We start from the raw sequence: 21039 nt of genomic DNA, 5'->3' as shown, positions 1-21039 counted from the left end.
CTGTTCTCCAACTGAAAGTTGCAACCTTATAAATAGTGTTGTAGGCAAAACATAAATTACATGTTTAACAAAGCCATGACTAAGTTCACCCAACATATTGTTTTGCATGCTTTTTAAATATTAAGATGTGTTTACTTCAGGGCAGTAGCCAATCTCAAAAGTCTGGGCATGGTTCCTTCTTGCCCTCGCCCTTGCGCTCGCTCTTGCCCTCGCTCTTGCCCTCGCTCTTGCCCTCGCTCTTGCCCTCGCTCGCTCTTGCCCTCGCTCTCTCTTGCCCTCGCTCGCTCTTGCCCTCGCTCGCTCTTGCCCTCGCTCGCTCTTGCCCTCGCTCGCTCTTGCCCTCGCTCGCTCTTGCCCTCGCTCGCTCTTGCCCTCGCTCGCTCCCACACCCGCTCGCTCCCACACCCGCTCCCGCCCTGTGTGTGAGTCTGAGAGGGGTGTGTGTGTGTGTGAGAGAGATGGAAGACTGGGTGTGGGTGTATGTGTAGGTGTGTTTGTGTGAGAGAGAGGAGGGGTGGGTGTGTGTCTGGCTCAATCCCAGTCTCCGGGATCTCATTCAGCTTCACCCTCACACACACCATTAGGCACTCTTGCCCATTTCCAGTGGATGAGTGTGAGTGACTGAGTGCTCTGAGCCTGGGCGTGATTTGGAAACACAGATTCTCACCCTTTCACATTCTAATTGTTGGCTTTATTACCCATTTTGTTAGTTGTTAATCCATTATTGTGATTTTTATTTTTCTCAGCAAGTTGTTTCTTTTTATACGTTAGCTTTTTGTCTGACATTCATGTTTAACGTTGTGTCAAAGTTTATTTTTTGAATATTTGATCATTGGCTGACTGAGTATGAGGAAAATTGGAATGTGACTGTCCTACGTAAAGAGGTCGGACAAACCTGTTGTAAAGGAGATCTTTTAATGTTGCAATAAAGTATTGAATTATTCAAATGAAGGAAAATTAATCCAGTTATGGAGAAAGAATTGTAACTGGGACAGATGCTTATAGATATTTTTCAAATTTGAGCGATGTAATGAAAGTTATTTAGAAAATGTGTTAATTTTGGAGTAGCCTATTAATTTTTCCAGATGAACTCCACTGATGTGTTGTTGCCCATCACTGAAAATAACTGGTATCCTCTGAACCAGGAAAAATCCTGGTGAAACCTGGTTTCGTACCGTCTTATCCCATTACCCGCCTAACATATACTTAAAGGGATGTGCCCAGTTGTGGATCAGAATTTGGGTTCCAAATTAAGTACTTTGACACATAATTTAGAGCATCATCTTTATCCAAATTATGAAAATCAACACATTTTAAAAATTTGTGTATACACACATGTATTTAATCTATTGTGATGATTTTACAATTGAATTTAAAAATAAAGCTTCTAGATGTGCAGACAGGCTAGTATAGTACTAAGGCATTGGCTATTATTCTTGTGCACATGTTAATCAGCTTTTTTATCTCTTTGATGGATTAGTAAACCTGTGAATTAAGAACTGAGTGGCTATTATTTTTTTTAGGCCAGTCTATCAGAGATACACAGCAACATGTGGGTTAGAAATGGTCTGCAGATTAAAGGGCAAGCTATGACCTACGTGCAGTCCCACTTTTGCAACTCTATGATTGATCCTGATATCTTCCTTCTGCAGGTATGCTAATGTTTGATATCTTGAGGTTTGTTGTGATTCAAGTATGGTGTAAAGCTTACCTATTGGTTTTAATTACTTGAGGTTATAATTACAGAAGATGAAAATTTTGGAATATATTTTTATTTCTCCTAGATTTGTGCTTCTAGACTGGACCCAGATTATTTTGTTTCATCTGTTTTTGAAAGGTGAGCACTAAAAATGATGTGCCAGGTTTTTTAATTCATAGAATTTGTGATTCTCAGAAAGATCAGGATATCTAGATTGCAGTTATGTACTTGGGTATTATCTGTGGAAACGTAGATGTTGAGAAATATCCCAATAAAATCAACAAAGGACACTTTTGGTGAAGCATAAAGAATTGCAATTGCCCAAGTCTGCTTAGTCTTAACACTTGCTGTGTTTACCCCAGTCCAACGCCGGCATCTCCACATCATAGTCTTAACCGGGGCAATGATGGAAGGCAAAGCTGACTTCAGTGGACTTAAAAAAAAAAGATCATATAGGGAAAGAAAGGCTTTGATTCTTTTAAATACTTAAAGAACATAGCAAATGCTTAGCACAGCATTTATGTCATTACAATTGTAATATACATAAAACATTATAAAAAATTCTTGAGGCTAAGCTGTTTTTACAAATATAAATGAATATATTATTGCTAATGACAGTTTTATCTTTATGTGAAATTTTATGCCTTTGTCTAGATTTAAAGTGGTGGATTTACTAACGATGGCATCACAGCATCAAAATGCAGCGCTTGATACAGAACATGAAAGGTCTATGCTTGAGGGAGCCTTAACTTTCTTGGTTATTTTACTGAGTCTTCGCATTCATTTAGGTAAGGTGGTATAGAAATTTATATCCTTTTATAGAACAAATTTTATGGTTGAGGGTCGCGATCCCATTTCCCTTCATTATGATCCACTGTTGCTTTCCCCAAGTTCCCGTTTAAAAATAAAATTACAGAAAGTAAATAGAAAATCAATTTTCAGCATTTTCTTGATCAACGATACATACCCCACTGGCCCTGCACACATTCAGTTGGGAGAAAGAATGGATCTTGGACGATAAATGGAGTCAGAAGTTGGCAGGCAAAGCCAGTAGTTGATCAATGAGCTACCTTCAAAGAAGAGATAATTTAGACATGGTCAAGGTACATTCATTGGCAAGCAAATCGTAGGGCAAACAAATCCAGAGTTCCCTGGATGACATAGGAGATAGAAATTAAGATAAAGAGAAAGCGTTCTTATGACTAATGTTGGGTCAAAAATACAATTGAAAACCAAGCTGAATATAGAAGGTTCAGAGAAGGTGAAGAAGTAAACAAGAGGACCAGAGAGTATGAAAAGAGATGAGCAGCTCATATAAAATGAAAAACTGTAGGCATGTAAATAGTAAAATAATGAAAAAAGTAGTAGGGAGCAAAAAGGGAATTTACAAATGGAGGCAGAGGGCAGGTCTGAGATATTAAATGAATACTATCTTTATCAAGAAAGAAGATGCTACCCAGGCCATGGTAAAAGAGGAGATAATTCAGACAATAGGTGGTTTAAAATGGAAAAGTTGGTGATATTCGATAGATTATGCGTACTTAAAGTTGACAAGAAGATACAGAAAATTAACCAGAAATACTCGGCAACCAAAGGACTTGTGAAGCTGAGGCACTGAAATAAATTATTAGTAAAGAGGTAGAACTTGAAAAGTTAACTGGATTAAAGGCCGATCAATGCCCCGGACCAGATAAGCTACATCCCAGAGTGGTGAAGTAGGTGGTGGTTATTTTTCAAAATTCTATAGATCCTAGAATATCGAGTGAGAATTGGTTAATGGACAGAAAACAGTGAGTAAGAATAAATACATCATTCTCAGGGTGGCAGTATGTTACTAGCGGGTACCACAAAGATACGAGCTATATCAATGATTTGAATATGGGAACCCAGATGTAATATTTTCAAATTTGTTGGTAACACAAAACTAAGCTGTGAGGAGGATGCAAGGAGGCTCCAAGTGAACTTGGACAGGCTAAGTGAATGGGCAAGAACATAGCAGATGGAATATAATGTGAGTAAGTGTGAAGTTATCCTTTTTGGTTGAAAAAATAGGAAGACAGAATATTTCTTAAATGGTGAGAGGTGGGAAGTGTTGGTGTCCAAAGGGATCTGGGTGTCATTGTTCTGAGTCACTAAAAACTAGCACGCAGATGTAGCAAGCAGCAAAGAAGGCAAGTGATATATTGGTCTTCATTGCAAGGGGATTTGAGTATAGAAGCAAAGATGTCTTGCTGTAGTTGTTTCGAGCCTTGATGAGATTGCACCTGGAGTATTGTGTATAGTTTTGGTCACCTTACCTAAGTAAGGATAGACTTGTCATCAAGAGAGTGCAATGGAGGTTCACCAGATTAATGCCTGGCTTGGTGGAATTGTTTTATGAGGACAGATTGAGGAAACTGGGCCTGTATTCTCTAGAGTTGCAAAAGATCTCATTGAGACTGATAGGATATTTCCCCTGGCCGGTGAGTCTGGGACCAGGGGACATAATCTCAGAATAAGAGGCAGGCCATTTAAGACTGAGATGGAGAGGAATTTCTTCACTCGGAGGGTGGTGAACCTTTGGAATTCTCTCCCCCAAAGGGCTGCGGACACTCAATCACCGAGCATATTCAAGATAGGAATCAACAGAATTCTGGAGGCTAATGACATCAAGAGATAGGGAGATAGTGCGGAAAAATGACATTGAGATAGATGATCAGTCATGATCTAATAGAATGGCGAAGCAGGCTTAACGGGCTAATCTCCTATTCGTATGTTCCTATTAGGAAATGCAAGGGTCCCAGCAATGACTACTGGGGAACTCCACTACAAACCTTCCTCCAGCACGAACATCCATTCACCACTTTCCTTTGTTTCCTGTTGCTCAGCCATTCCATATCCATGTTGCTATTGCCCCTTTTATTCCATGAGCTACAACTTTGCTCACAGGTCTGTTGTGTGGCACTGTATCAACTAATCTTTGGAAGTCCATGTACACCAAATTAACAGCATTACTGTCATTAAACTCCTCTGTTACTTCAGAACACTCCAGCAATTTGTTAAATGTAGTTTTGCCTTAAATCCATGCTGCCTTTCCTTAATTAACTTGCATTTGTCCACACGACTATGAATTTTGTCCCAAATTATTATTTCTCGACTGTTTTCCATCACTGAAGATAAGCTGACCAGTCTATGGTTGCTGGGCTTATCTTTATACTCATTTTTGTACAGGGGTCTTACTTTTGCAATTCTCCAATCCTTTGGGACCACACCTAAGTCTAAAAAATTATAGCCAGTGCCGCTACAATTTCCACTCTTGTTTTCCTCAGTACCCTTTGATGCATCTTATCCAGGTGTCATCCTGTCAGTGTCCTGTTTATTCCTACTCTGTTTTCTATCAGCCAGTTCTCAATACATACTAGTATATTAGCTCCAATCCCATGCGCTCTAATTATATTTACTAACTACCTGTGTGGGACATTATGGAAAACCTTTGTAAATTCAAATACGTCATATCCACTGGCTCCTCTTTATGCTAAAAGTAACATTCTCAAAAAATTCCCAACAGATTTGTCAAACATGATTTTCCTTTCGTAAATCCACATTGACTCTGCCCAATTTTAACATTCCTTTCTAAGTATCCAGTTATCACATCCTTTAAAATAGATTCTAACATTTTCCCTACTACTGACATTAAACTAGCAGACCTGTAGTTCTCCATTCTCCCTCCCTCTCCCTTGTTAAATAGTGGGGTTACATTTGCTACTTTGCAGGTTGCAGGAACCTTTCCAGAATCTATAGATTTTTAAAAAGATTACCACCAATGCATCTATATTTCTATAGCCCCCTCCTTCAGCACTTTGGGATGTAGCTCATCTGATCCAGGGGATCTGATCAGCCTTCAACCCAGTTAACTTTTCAAGTCCTACCTCTTTACTAATCATATCTCTCAGTTCCTCAGCTTCACAAGTCCCTTGGTTGTTTAGTTTTTCTGATAGATTTTTGTACCTTCTTCCATGAAGGCAGACACAAAAGTAATTGTTAGTTCTTCCTTCATTTCCCTGTTCTCCACGATATGTTGTCCTCTCTACAGCTATAATGGGCCCACGTTTATCCTAGATAACCTTTTCCTGTTTGCATACTGAAAGAAACTTTTGCAGTCGGCCTTTATGTTCGTCGTTAACTTGTAGACATATTCTCTTTTCCCTTTTCTTTATTGGTTTCTTGGTCACCCTTTGCTGGGTCCTAAATTGCTTCCAATTCTCGGGCTTTCCACTTTTTTATGGAATACTTAGAAACCACTTCCCTTGATTAAATATCAATTTTGACTTATTTTGTTAGCCACTGTTGATTCACCTTTCCCATTGGGTGTTTGTGCCTTTGAGGAAATGTATATCTGTTGTAAACCATGTAGTACTTCTTTAGATACTAGCCATTGCCTGCCTTCCCTTATTTTTTTAATGCATTTTCCCAATCGGCCAACTTGCTTCTCATACCTTCGTAGTTTCCCTTATTTAGATTTAAGACCCTAGTTTCAGAACAAACTATATCATATTCAAATTAATGTGATATTCTATCCTGAACTTCATTTGCTAACTGTCCACCCGTTCTATCCTATTATGACCACTAATACTTTACAGCAAGGTTGTTCATTAGCCCTTTCTGATTACAGATCTAACACTAAATCTAAAATATTCAATCCCTGGTTCTTCAATGTACTGCTCCAGAAACACAACTCATAAACATTACTGCTTTAGAAACCCATCTCGTGTACACAATATATATAATATATACTAATATATATTAATGACCTAGACCTTGGTGGACAGGGCAGATTTTCAATGTTTGCAGATGATGCAAAACTTAGATGCATTTTGTGAACTATGAGGAGGATAGTATAAGACTTTAAAAGGGCATAGAGAAGTTTGTGAAATGGGTGAACAATAGAGAATTTTGTGGAACGGGTGGACAGTTAGCAAATGAAGTTCAGTGCAGAGAAATGTGAAGTGATTCATTTTGGTAGGAAGAACATGGGCATTATAAAATAAAGTGTACAACTCTAAAAGGGGTTCAGGAGCAGAGGGACTTGTGAATAAGTCATTGAGGGTGGCAGGACAGGTTGAAACAGCAAATAATAGAGCATACAGTATTCTGGGCTTTATAATAGGAGCAGGTTCACTGGTTCAGCCTCAGCTAGAGTATTGGGCCCAGTTCTGGGTGCCGCACTTTAAGAAGGATGTGAAGGCATTAGAGAGGATTCAGAAAAGATTCATGAGATTGGTTCCAGGGATGAGGAACTTTAGTTATGAAGGTATATTGGACTGGTTTCCTTCAAGAAAAAAAGGCTGCATAGTCCCATTGACTGTCAGGCAATCATAAGAATATGATAACAAATGTACAATTGACAGTGTTGGCAGTGAGGGGAGGCCAGAATTGGCAAAAGGGAAGCTTAAATTTTACTTGAGGGGCCAGAGAGAGAGAGAGAGAGTACTTCTCCTTTTGGCCCACAAGGAAGACTCTAAAAAGCAATTACCTTTTGAAGCTGGCTGCTCCTGTCTCCATTTAGCTGCTGGATATGCTTGAGCCCTGGTAACTTAAATTTATTATATTATGATGGAAATGTTCCACTTGTCCGATACAGAAGATGAGCAAGCCTTGCAATCTGCATCCTTAAAATTTTGACAGATGCGACATGACAACTCCTTTGATCCTCTCCTACCTGTTATTTGCAGGGGTTTGGTGGGGGCTGTGGGTTTAATGTCAACAGCAAGGTGTCCCTCCATTGTTCATTAGTTGCTCGTCCAGATCCTGTCCCTTGGGTATTGTAAGGAAGAGGAACAAAGTAGATGATCTCTGTGGGAGAACTTTATGGTTTGGAAATATCATTGTAAAGTGTTTATTTGTTGCTGGGTTTTTGAAAGAATAAAAGAACAGCAAAATCCCAGAAAGTGTGTGCAATATAGCCAGAAGAAATGTCATGTGTGATTAGTTGTGCAAAGTCATGATGTCCCTTAAGCATGGGTTAGTCATCTCAATAGTCCTCGGGCTGTGTTGTGAGGCCACTTGCACTGATTGCCTCTCGGACATTGTGTACTGTGGAAGAGGCTGATGGGCTGAACTTTAATGCAGACTTCTCTAAAAATAACTTATGCTAATTGTACCACAGGGTGTTTTTGATGCTGAGCCTCAGGAGATCTGTGAAGGGGATGGTTTCTGGGGAGGGGGAGAAAGCACTGGCTTTGAAATTCAGCCATAGAGGTGTCAGTCCTTAGTTACCTGCATCTGTATTGGCCATAAAACTGAAGTTCAAGGAATTGAGTCTGTTCTTCCAAACGGACAATTCAATATGCCACCAGGCCACTGATGAAATATCAATCTGTGGTACTATTATTTTATTTTTGGGTCCAGGATCATTAGGAGCCCCTTAAATGCAGCAGACTCTGGGGAGTAAAGGCTTCCTGTTAAGCTAGAACTTGGCTAACAGGCGTTATTCTACTCAGCAGTTCCTTGTGGAAGCAGTTCAGACTGTGATCTTGAAACATTTTGTTGCTCTTTTAAAAATTACTTGCATTAAGGTGACACCAAAATTTTATCAAAATAAACAGCATGACCTCGACCTTATTCCATTTTCCTAAATGAAGGTATATAGGAAATATCCGGTGATAAACGAAAAAATGAAGTATCTAAACAATCATTTAATAAGCAGTTGGGAAAGAGTATAATCCTAAGATCATCTATACAGTCTGATGAAATATTAAAAAATCTGATATTTGAATCTTGTAGTCACCTTTTAAAATCTTGTCAAGACTAGGAAGTATTACTTTCGGCAAATACCAAATCTCTGTGATTGTAACAATTTTCATAATCTATATTTTTCTTGAATCAGGCTATTTGATTTTCTGAACTACAGTCTGTATAATACTGTGTAATAAATTTTGTGTCAAAAATGACAATTTGAATTTGTATCAATCTGCAGACTTTATCTGTACCTTAAAACTGTATTCACTTTTATTTCAGGGATGACAGATGATGAGATCCTGAGGGCAGAAATGGTAGCTCAGCTCTGCATGAGTGACAGAACGCACAGCACATTATTAGACTTGATATCCTTTTGAAGGAGTTCAGAATTTGGTACAATGTGGTTTTACTTTTGGCAGCTAAACATTTAATGCCGTTCTGCAAAATTCATACTGGATTTTTTAATGTATTAATTTGTCAGGAAGCATAGACATTGGTTACTGATATTTTAGTTTTCTATGTTATAGTGTCTAGTTTTCTTGAAATGCTCCAGATTTAATTTTTAAAATTTACAAGATGTTCACATCAATCTGCTACTCTATTAGGTAGGTTGACCATTGAAAATGCACAGTAATTCTGGAATTGTCTGTTGCTGACTTTGCTCAACTTGGGAAACAATTTTTCAGGCGAAAATGCTTATGTATTTGGATAACCTTAAACTGGTGTTGGGTTAAATTCCAATGTAATGCTTAGCTTTAATGCTGTCCATTGCATGCTGCCACCATCATTACTTTTATCTGCCCTAAACATTTGTGTAAAAGCAAAATACTGCAGATTCTCGAAGTCTAAAATAAAAACAGAAAATGCTGAAAATACTTAGCAGATCAGGCAACATCTGTGGAGAGAGACAGAGTTTCAGAACTAGCATCTTGGGTAACTAAACATTCATATGTTTGTCTTTCTAATTGAATCTTGCGTTGAGTATGTGTTCATGATGTTACAGCTAGCAAAACCATTAAAGCTTTGAAAGGTGTTGCACGTTCTTTGAGAAGGACTCCCGATTAGCCACAATTTGTTAAGTTAATTGTGCTGTTTTTGACGAAGTGCACTTCCATCAAAAACTATTCTCATTCATGTAGCTAGGTATCAGTCAATGTTCAGGGTCCAGAACATAATTTACTAATCAAACAGTACATTTTGTTTCCAGAGGTACCATTTACAACTCAGTCAAAGCAAATCGTTCAAACATTTTTTTTCTCCAGCTTTCATAAAAAAATTATTAAAAATAACTTATATTCAAAATGTTTTCTGTACAGACTTGTGCTTCTTTTGGAGCTTAAAATGGCATTCAACTTGGTCCTGGGTTTTGCAATGTTCACCTAGGCTTACCCGACAATATTTCCTGAGTTTGTGAGCATACTCTCCCTCCATTTGCAGTCTGGAGACAGTTACCATTTTTATATAAGTTTGTTAAAATTGTGTTCATGATGCAATCTCTTACTGTGTTGCTGGAACAAGTAAATAAATTTGCGTTTCTCCTCCGTCAACCGCACTAGTCACATCTTCTCCACATCTTGGGCATAGAAAGCAGAGAGTAGCAGTGGAAGGGCACTTTTCTAACTGGAGGTCTGTGACAGGTGGTGTTCCACAAGGATCAGTGCTGGGGCCGCTGTTGTTTGTAATATATATAAATGATTTGGAGGAAAATGTAGGTGGTCTGATCAGTAAATTTGCAGATGATACAAAAATTGGGGGAGTAGCGGATAGTGAGGAGGATTGTCAACAGAAATAGCAGGATAAAATTCGGCAGGAGACCTGGGCCGAAAGATGGCAGATGGAATTTAATCCGGACAAATGTGAGGTGATGCAATTTGGAAGGTCTACTGCAGAAGGAAATTATACAGTAAATGGTAGAGCCCTTAGAAATATTAGCATACAAAGGGATCTAGGCGTGCAGATCCATGGTTCCCTGAAGGTGGCAACTCAGGTGGATAAGGTGGTCAAGAAGGCGTATGGCATGCTGGCCTTCATCGGTCGGGGCATTGAGTATAGGAATTGGAAAATCATGTTGCAGTTGTATAAGACTTTGGTTAGGCTGCATTTAGAGTATTGTGTACAATTCTGGTCGCCATGCTACCGGAAGGATATTGATGCATGGGAAAGATGCAGAAGAGATTTACCAAGATGTTGCCTGGTTTGGAGGCTATGGACTATGAAGAAAGGTTGAACAAACTTGGATTGTTTTCATTGGAGCGTCGGGGGATGAGGGGGAACCTGATAGAGATTATGATAGGCTTGGATAGAGTGGATAGTCAGAGAGTCTTTTTCCCAGGGTTGAAGGATCAATTACTCGGGGGCATAGGTTCAAAGTGAGAGGGGAAAAGTTTAAAAGAGATGTAATGGGCAAGTTTTTCACATAGATGTGGGGAATGCCTGGAACACGCTGCCGGAGGAGGTGGTGGAGCAGATTCTATAACAACATTCAAAAGGCATCTGGATAAATACATGAATAGGCAGGGAATAGAGGGATATGGACCACGTAGAGGCAAGAAAATAATAGAGAGGCATCTGTGTTAGCACAGACTTGATGGGTTGAAGGGCCTGTTCCTGTTGTACTGTTCTTTGTTCTAAATCCAGATTGCAAATACCTTGATTTTCTATCTTAACTCTGCAAATTGCACCAGTGACTGAATTATCTGCTGCATTTGAACCTGTTATGTATCTTGAACTGACTACATGCTGGGTGCTATCTTGCTACATGTCCAGAGACTTAACAAAGTTAACAACTATAATTATGTACGTCAATAGCATAAAGTCTGCAACAGCCAAACAGATTTATTATGAGACAAATGAGAAGGTATTAGAAGTGGGAAAAAAGGTTTTAGTAAACAGGCAGAAAGACAAAGACCCGAGTAAAGAAATGTGCGTGAGTAACATACAGAGAAAGAATTGTGTGGAACCAAACAAGGACAGAGTGACACAAAGAAATAGAGTGGTGAAGGAAAGCATAAACTGACTTACATTTATATCGTGACCTTTCATTAGATCAGTTCTGCAGAAAAGGCACAGAGCTGGAAGGTTATCTCTGTTTCTCTCTACAGATGTTGCCAGACTTATTGAGCATTTCAAACATTTTCTATTTTCATTTCAGATGTCCTGCATTTTACTTTTGCATTTTTAAATTGCCTTACTATGTTGAAATGTCTCAAAATCCGTTGCACATAATTACTTTAGAATGCATTAATCACTATATAGGCAAACAGTCGTATTTTGTGTTATCCACGCAGTGGGATAAATTTCCAGTTAATCAAATTCTTTACTTTTGCTCATGTTGCCTTAGGATTTTTAATGTGAAACTGAACCACCAGAACAACTATATGGGAATCCCTATTTAATACCTTCTCTGACTGATGTTACATCTTTTTTTTGACACAATTTTATTGAAGGTTTTTCCTCATTTTTACAAACAACAAACCCTTGAGGATTGGTAGGGTAAAGCATAATAATTGTCCCACAAATACATCCAGAAAGAGACAGGAGAGCACCAACGTGGTTGGTTTGGATTATTCATTACAAACTAGTGGGCTAGTGAGCTGACGAATGGCAGATGGAGTTTAATTTAGATAAATGCGAGGTGATGCATTTTGGTCGATCGAACCAGGGCAGGACTTGCTCAATTAATGGTAGGGAGTTGAGGAGAGTTATAGAACAAAGAGATCTAGGGGTACAGGTCCATAGCTCCTTGAAGATGGAGTCACAGGTGGACAGAGTGGTGAAGAAGGCATTCGGCATGCTCGGTTTCATTGGCCAGAACATTGAATACAGGAGTTGGGACATCTTGTTGAAGTTGCACAAGACGTTGGCAAGGCCACACTTGGAAAACTATGTACAGTCCTGGTCACCCTATTATAGAAAGGATATTATTAAACTAGAAAGAGTGCAGAAAAGAGAAAAGATTTACTAGGATGCTACCGAGACTTGATGGTTTGAGTTATAAAGAGAGGCTGAATAGATTGGGACCTTTTTCCCTGGAGCGTAGGAGGCTGAGGGGTGATCTTAGAGAGGTCTATAAAATAATGAGAGGCATAGATAAGGTAGATAGTCAACACTTTTCCCAAAGGTAGGGGAGTTTAAAACTAGAAGGCATAGGTTTAAGGTGCGAGGGGAGAGATACAAAAGAGTCCAGAGGGGCAATTTTTTCACACACAGGGTGGTGAGTGTCTGGAACAAGCTGCCAGAGGTCGTAGTAGAGGCGGGTACAATTTTGTCTTTTGAAAAGTAAGATCGGTGTAGAAGGATATGGGCCAAAAGTGGACAATTGGGACTAGCTTAGTGGTTAAAAAACAGGGATGGCATGGACAAGAAGGGCCTGTTTCTATGCTGTAAACTTCTATGACGCTATGATTCTGTAACCACACCTCCAAAGATACAAACAATGAAAGGATGTTTCAGAGATTGGGGGATAACAGGATAAAGCCTCAGGTACATGGCATAATGGTGCCATTGCCTACAGGATCAGTCAAGGAAAATATTGGATATTGACGCAGGTATAGAAAAGCTGGACAGTCGAAGATTCCCTCAGCACACTTAGGCGCGCACCAAAGTATACTTCTCCATCTCCAGCTATCCTGGAGGTGCCACTGATACAAAACAATGTATTTTCCCAGGATATGAGCATCTTTACAGGAGCCTGTCAGAGATTCTTTCACCACAAAATAGCAAAAATACAGAGAAAAAAAATTAAGCCACACCAATGGTTCTCAGGGGTTTTCCTCACCAGCCATACCCACAACCTCAACACCGACCCACCTCCCTGGAGTGACACTACTCATATTAGCCATGATAAGATAAAAGGATACCATATAATATATACCACTATTATAAATGCAAGGATTATAGGATAAGATAGATAAATATTTCATAGCCCTGGTGCCATGCAACCTACTCAGCATGCTTCCCAACAGTTTCGGGCTCTTTAAGAATATTAAACCATTCGGATTCAATTTTGACACAGGACCTGAATCCATGCCTCCTTGCACCCTCATGCCATCTTGCACCCCTGGCACAATGAAGATATAGTAGGATCAAATCTATGTCTTAAGCTTAGAGTAATTAAAGGGACATGCCATTATAAACAAATGGATGTCCTTGATATTCAAAGGATAAGGGGCGAAATTCACCTCTGTGCTCAAGTACTAGATCACCCCTGTCAACATGACCAATAGCATCACAAAATCAAAACGGGTATAATGACATGGGGTAAAGTCCAGGATTAGCGATTAAGTGCAGTTTATGACTCCAAATTTTTGTCATCCAGGGAGTTTAGAAAGGTCAAAGCCTTAGATGAATTGTTGAACAACCTTAAGAATCCATCAGAAGTCGCCTTTCGGGTAGCAGGGCAACCTAGATTCAGATACTTTCAGATGCTTTCCAGCCTCAATGAAACATCTGCGATTGAAGCTATGAAAACATATGACCAGTCAAGGGTCAGGCCTCAGACAACAGGATACGCTATGCCCGTTCAGGATCAATACGCCCAGCTTTCGTGTTGAGATTAAGAAAACATGGTAGCTAGTTCTCAAAAAAAATTTAGCTGCGAGCTTGCCCTCACCCCCTTCTGGAAAGCCAGTCACACGGACGCATCTCCTCTGGCCCCGGCTCTCCAGATCTATCAGGATATCTGACAGCATGTAGCTGATTTTCCAAGGAGTGAAAGCAGGCTTCAACTAAGGAAGCTGCATTTGCGACAGTACGGATTCTTTCCTCCGCTTCATCAAGCTTCTTATCGGTAACCTGCTGTTTAGCAATAAGAGCACTGAAATTTTGTGCCAAAAAGCCAAGTCTGTGGTATATAACCATAATCATTTTGGCAATCATCATCTACATCACTTTCGACGTCGCCGGGTCAAGAGCCTACTCACTGACCAAATTGTCACATTGAAGGCTCAGCTCCACCCCGGCTATCACTGCTTCTTTCGATCGAGGATTTCCATGACTTTCCTCGGCATTTTGTCCCAAAACGTAATCAGAAATCTTCCAGGGACATAGTAAGGAGGTTTTCAATCCAGGATTAGCTAATTATGGGCTGTGCATCAAGATAAATGAAAGGATTAAAATATGAATAGCACCAGAGCTCATGGAAGCACAGCTATTCCTGTGCTCACATCATGTGACCCCCCCTTCTGATGGTACATCTGATGCGGCACAGTCTCTTTGATGAAAGAAGAGAAAAACAGTTTTTGTTTTTGAGCAGCACTGCTTTATTATGCAATATCTTCTGCTCTACATAGTATAATGCTTCTGTCATAAGGCTTTTGTTACATTTTGAGATCTTTACATATTTGGCCCAGTCTTTCGGACTTTTTCACTTCTCCAAGAAGAATAATCCCAGCTTCTCCAATATATCCATGTAAATGAGGTCTACCATTCTCGTACATTTTTTCTGCACTCTCCAGTCTTTGCATCCTTTGCAAAATGTGGTGCACCGTTTAAACTGCACCAGTGTTTTATAAAGGTTCACCATTCATTTCTTGCTGTTATACTCTATACCTCCTAACAGCTTTCTCCCAAACCCTGTTTTGCTTTTGCTTTCGAATATCCCTTCCCACAACTTTTGCTGTAGGTTATTTCTCTTTTTTTCTAGCTTAAAGCAAAGGGTTGTTGAGTTTGCTGTTTTAGAAATGTTTTAATAAATGAAAAATTTGAGAAACAAACGTACCTCATGTAAGTTCCAAAGTACATTGATCTAGTAGTTCCAGTTTTTGACAGAAAACAATTAATTAACGAACAAAAGTGGTTCAGAAGGGTTTCAGTTTTTGAAATTGAGGGCAAAGGGTCATTTTTCTATGGCACTTAACGGGAATGTGTATACAAGGTTTGTGAAAGTTATCATATTAAAAGTATTGCGTATGGTGCACATTTCTGCCCATATTTTCCTTGCCGCCTTTGTGGATTTTGTATGACTTTTTTTCAATGTTTGCAAATCTAACGTCAAAAAATGAAACTGTGATATTGGGCAGTGCAGCCAATGGGAGGTGCTGTGTTTAAAGTACCCCAAAACACCAGCTATTATCCTTCCAATTTTAGGATTTTAATAATTTTACTTGTGTTTTTGAACTGTATTTTGTACTTTTTACTTCAATTTCATGATACTTGAGATATATTTTTACTCCCTATTTGTAGCAGCCTGATTCTTTTGCGTTGATTTATTATTGTCACATGCATGAATATACAGTGAAAAGTATTGTTTCTTGCGCGCTATACAGATAAAGCATACTGTAGGGAAGGAAAGGAGAGAGTGCAGAATGTAGTGTTACAATCATAGCTAGGGTGTACAGAAAGATCAGCTTAATGCGAGGTCGGTCCATTCAAAAGCCTGATGGCAGCAGGGAAGAAGCTGTTCTTGAGTCAGTTGGTACGTGACCTCAGACTTTTGTAGTTTTTTCCTGATAGAAGAAGGTGGAAGAGAGTATGTCCCCGGTGCGTGGGTTCCTTGATTATGCTGGCTGCTTTTCCGAGGCAGGGGGGGAAGTGTAGACAGAGCCAGTGGATGGAAGGTTGGTTTGAATGATGGCCTGGGCTTCTTTCACCACCCTTTGTAGTTTATTGCGGTCTTGGACAGAACAGGTGCCTTACCAAGCTGTGATATAACCAGAAAGAATGCTTTCTATGGGGCATCTGTAGAAATGGGTGAGAGTTGTAGCGGACATTCCAAATTTCCTTAGTCTTTTGAGAAAGTAGAGGTGTTGGTGGACTTTCTTAACTATAGCGTCTGTATGGAGGGACCAGGGCAGGTTGTTGGTGATCTGGACACCTAAAAACTTAAGGCTCTCGACCATTTCTACTTCATCCCATTGATGTGGACAGGGGCATGTCCTCCGCTACGTTTCCTGAAGTCAATGACTATCTCCTTTGTTTTATTGACATTGAGGGAGAGATTATTGTTGTCACACCAGTTCACCAGATTCTCTATCTCTTTCCTGTACTGTGTCTTGTCATTGATTCTATCCTTAAAGTAAGAACGTTCCTCCATCCACTTAACTTATGGCCTGGTCTTGTGTTCAGTCCTTGTACCTATCTTTCTGGCTCAAATCCCCTTCTTCCAGTGTTTATAAACTTGTTCAGTAATTGTGAAGTTTCTAGCTCTGACCTGCTGATCCTCCTCCATCATGTCTTTGCGAAGTATCCTACTTATCACATCCCACCATGCATCTCTGGTATTAATGAAATGCCTCAGTAAGCCAGCTCTCCCAAGTGCCTTTGAAATAAAATCTGTCACTGTGGGTAATGCAAAAACTTCGACTGTAGTTGTAGTTTGTGATTTTTGTTCAAATTATAACCATCTATTTTCCGTGGGGGGCATGTGGTTTATTTCATTGTCTCCCAGTATCTTTCTGTTTTATGCTTGTTTGTCTCTCGCTTTCCCATTAGAGTATCTCCCTCTTATTGTCTGTGTTATGTCTCTGTTTTTTCCATTGTGAACATTGTGGCTGAATCTCAATCTGCTTTTTTTCTGTGTCTTTGTGCCTCACTCGTTTTCATCTTGTTTACTCAATCTGTTTCTTCCCACTCTCTTCCATCACTCAGTTTGTTCATTTCATTTTCTGTTACATTCTCTTTCGCTTTCTGAAGTTTATGGAGCAGAACATTAAAGCAACAACAGACATGTGATTTGATCAAAACACTTATTTCTTTCTCTCATACTTGGTCTTTTCAAAACATTTTACCTCGGTAAAACCTTTGAAATTTACTCTCCAGCTTTTCATCAAATAATTTGGGAAAACTGTTGAAATTTCTTGAAGCTAAAGAAATCCTTTCCTCTGTGTAGTTGACTGAAGATCTATAGTTGTCTGAAGAACACATATATCCTGGGGAATTAGATACACAGCTTGTGCAATTGATTGCTGTTATCCTGGCATCAAAATTTGGCCCATTTTCATGACTAATGTCCTCTTTAGGAGGCAAAGAAAGAGGGAAGAACTAATACATAATTGGAAGAAACATTCATTCAAGCTGACTATTAGCTGATTGGCTTATTTTCAAAATTTAGTTTTGTGCTCACATATTCAAAATCTAAGTTGTTTGCTGATTGCATTTTTGTTAGGAATGTAACTTGTTGAAACTTGAATGTTTTCACATTTTTTGTTTGTTCTCAGGAGTCATTTTTTCCCTTAACTAAATTTGTACATCCCTGAAAACCCCAACCCAAAAAGTGGCATTATTCCAGGTAGCTACTATTTTGAAACCATGCTTTCTGCTGTTGCTGATTTTAAAGCACCGGTCTTTGAGCCAGGAGGTTCTATGCAGCAGGGGATGTACACACCTAAAGGTATGAGATTATTCCACTTGTTTTACCTGAGACTTGGCATATAGTTTAGGAAATTGACTGTTTTAATTTCACTTGCAATATTTTAATATCAGTATGGGATTTTTTCGAAGACGACAAATTTTCTCATCTGTTTTGTTGCTCATAGATTAGATTTCTTGCAGTCTTCAACCGAGAAAATAGCCATTGAATATAAATTATTTTTGAGACTTAATTTTTTCAAAAAGTAAATGTATACACTGTGCACATTCCTAACCTGAGTTATGTCCTTCATTTCCTTGTTTTATTGGGGTAGACATAGTTCACATCCGTATCACTTATCAAATTAATTTTATTGTTATATGTTAGAGTTGATCATCACAATTTTGCATTACGACTTGCTTTTGCTTTTCAACAGGCCCTGGGCAGGTTTGGTGTGAATTAAAATTCCACGAGGAGCTCATTGGCTTTTCTCCCATATTACTGCTAAAAAAAAACATTCTCTGCTATTTACGCTTAGGGCGGCACGGTGACACAGTGGTTAGCACTGCAGTTTAATGCTGTTTATTCTTACATGGGATGTTTGTGTTGCTGGCTAGGTCAGCATTTATTGCCCATCCCTAATTGCCTTGAACTGAGTGACAATTTATCTAAAGGCATTTAAGTGTCAGCCATATTGCTGGAGCATCACAACCAGGTAAGGATATTAGTGAACCAGTAGAGTTTTTATAACAATTGACGATAGTTTCATGGTCATCGTTTAGACTTCTAATTGAATTTTACCGAATTCAAATTTGAACCCAGCTCCCTAGAGCATTGCATTGGGTCTCTGGATTACTAGTCCTGTGACAATCTCATTATACCACCACCTCAATTGTCTGTTAATTTGTATTAAATTTATGTTGATATTGGTTTAATTGTTGAAGTAAAAGTTGTAAAAAGTGAAATCTTATCCATTAGTTTTGTTGTTGTGTTGTTCAGTAAATTTGGTTCTTTTGGTTTGTTAGTTTCCAGTAGGATCTTAACATTTGCAAATATTTTTTCTTATTTTATATACTTATCAAGCTTAATGAGACCCATGGGCATGTATGTTGTGACACGATTTCTCAAAATCAAACTGTGATTGATACAGTTCATTTAATCTTCAATTTGTTATCCAGGGTTGATCAATACAGAGGTTTGATGCAAGCTACTGTCTTAAATCCAACCTCACACAAATACATGCTGGTAAAAGGATCATTACATTCTTGTTTTTTTGATATATTTTAATGGAAGATTATTCCCCATTTTTACGGACAATGCAACAAACCCTCAAGGATCGGTACAGTACAGCATAATCATTTTTCCACAAATACTTACGGAAAAAGACACGCAGTTGGATCGGATTATTCATTATTCATTGCAAATGGTGCCCCCAAAGAAACAACCAATGAAAGGATGTTTCAGGGATTGGGAGAAAACAGAATAATAGGATAAAGCCATGAGTACATGGCATATTGGTGCATGCTCTTGCCTAGAGGACCACCCAGGGAGAATATAGGATATTGGCACAGGTATAGAAAAGGCTGGACAGCTAAACATTCTTGCAGCACGCTTAGGCACGCACCAATGCATACTTCCCCAATACTGGAGGCCTCTTTATTACAAATCAATGTTTTTTCCCAGGATACGTGCTCTGTCTACATGTTTACAGGAATCTGTCAGAGATTCTTTGACCCCCAAAATATCAAAAATTCAAAAAGAGAATTATGTGTCACCAATGGTTCGAAGAGCATTTTTCTCGTTGGGCCATACCCACAACCTCTACACCAAACAACCCACCTCACTGCAGTGGCACAACTCATATTAGCCATGATAAGAGTAAAGGATACCATATAGCATATACCACCATTATAAACGCAAGGATTATAGAATGATAAGACAGATAAATATTGCACAGCCCTAGAGCCATGCAACCTACCCAGTATGCTCCCCAACAGTTTGAAGCTCTTTAAACCACTCGGATCATCCACAATGCCTTCGACGTCGCTGGGTCGAGAACCTGCTCACTGATCAAATTGTCATATTGAAGGCTCAGCTCAACCCCAGCTGCCCATGACTGCTTCTTTCAATCAAGGATTTTCCTGACTTTACTCAGCATTTTGTCCCAAAAACAAAATGCAAACCAGAAATCTTCCAGGGACATAGTACAGAGTTTCCATTCCAGGATTAGGTACTTTTGGGCTGTGCATCAGGATAAATGAAAGGATTAAAAGATGAGTAATGCCAGAGCTCATGGAACACAGCCGTTCCCGTGCTCACATCCCGTGACCCCCTCAGAACCTTACTTTCAATGCACCTGTTGCAATGTAAGGATAGTCAGTCTTCCAAATTCTGTCATAGAAACTCTGGACCTTGTGATCTGCTTTTAGGAAGAACATGAAATTTCAGTCTCAGTTGAGAGCAAACCTATGTCAGGCTGACATTGAAAGAGGTTTTGGACCATATTGAACTCTGTCACATCTAATTCGGAAAAAGGACTCAATATATGTCGCTAGGTGGCTGAGATGGTTGCTTTGTTACGAATGGATCACTCTTTGATTTTTTTTGTTAGACAGAAGCTTGGAAAGTGCAGGAAGGAATTATAGTTCAACTTCATAATGCTCTTCCAAAATGCAAGCTTTTTCATGAAGGTTCTGACACTTAGTGAAGAATGTTTTTGTTCTTCTGTACATATTTGCAACCAGTTTATTTTGTTTCCCAAATATGTCTGACATAAGAGAAAATCAGCAAATTCTGTTTTTATTCTTTTGCAGTTCATTGCAAATGCAAGCAGCTGATACGCCAGTTCAAAAACTTTTGCAGTACTCATCCTCTTGATAGCCAGTAGACCTCAGTGTGAAATAACAATTCATCATTTTCAGACGCAGCGTCTTCTAACAGTTTTGCAAGCAGGTGCGCGTGAAGTTGGGTGAGGTTTAATGTATTTTATGTATCCATAAACAAAAGAGAACTAGTATAGATACAAATATTAAAATATTTAGGAAGAATAATATCTGCAGCTGGAAGATGCAGCAAAGAAATAATAACAAGGATAGCAATGAGAAAGGACAGATTTGGTAAGAAAAGAGAGTCACTGATCAGAAAGTTGAATAAAACAACTCAAAAAAGAATTGAATTATTGATTTATTAATTGATTTATTATTGTCACATGTTTTGGGATACAGTGAAAAGTATTGTTTCTTGCAAGCTGTTACAGACAAAACATACCGTTCATAGAATACATAGGGGAGAAGGAAAGGATAGGGTGTAGAATATTGTGCTGTAGTTACTGATCGGG

General features: G+C 39.1%; 1 protein-coding gene across 4 annotated transcripts in view; it reads left to right on the top strand.

Annotated features, from left to right (window-relative positions):
• The window catches only part of ubr3 (ubiquitin protein ligase E3 component n-recognin 3), a 325538-nt gene that overhangs the window by 82404 nt on the left and 222095 nt on the right, over positions 1 to 21039 (top strand). For all 4 annotated transcript variants that reach the window (XM_078228378.1, XM_078228377.1, XM_078228376.1 and 1 more), the window contains exons 13-17: positions 1524 to 1652; positions 1785 to 1837; positions 2354 to 2487; positions 8696 to 8783; positions 17605 to 17744. In XM_078228378.1, the coding sequence (XP_078084504.1) occupies positions 1524 to 1652; positions 1785 to 1837; positions 2354 to 2487; positions 8696 to 8783; positions 17605 to 17744 (544 nt within the window). The remainder of the gene's footprint in view (positions 1 to 1523; positions 1653 to 1784; positions 1838 to 2353; positions 2488 to 8695; positions 8784 to 17604; positions 17745 to 21039) is intronic.

The sequence above is a fragment of the Mustelus asterias genome, chromosome 14 (assembly GCF_964213995.1).
Source record: "Mustelus asterias chromosome 14, sMusAst1.hap1.1, whole genome shotgun sequence".
NCBI classification, from domain to species: Eukaryota; Metazoa; Chordata; class Chondrichthyes; order Carcharhiniformes; family Triakidae; genus Mustelus; species Mustelus asterias.
The sequence above is the reverse complement of the archived record's forward strand: the minus strand, read 5'-3'. Positions and strand labels throughout refer to the sequence as shown.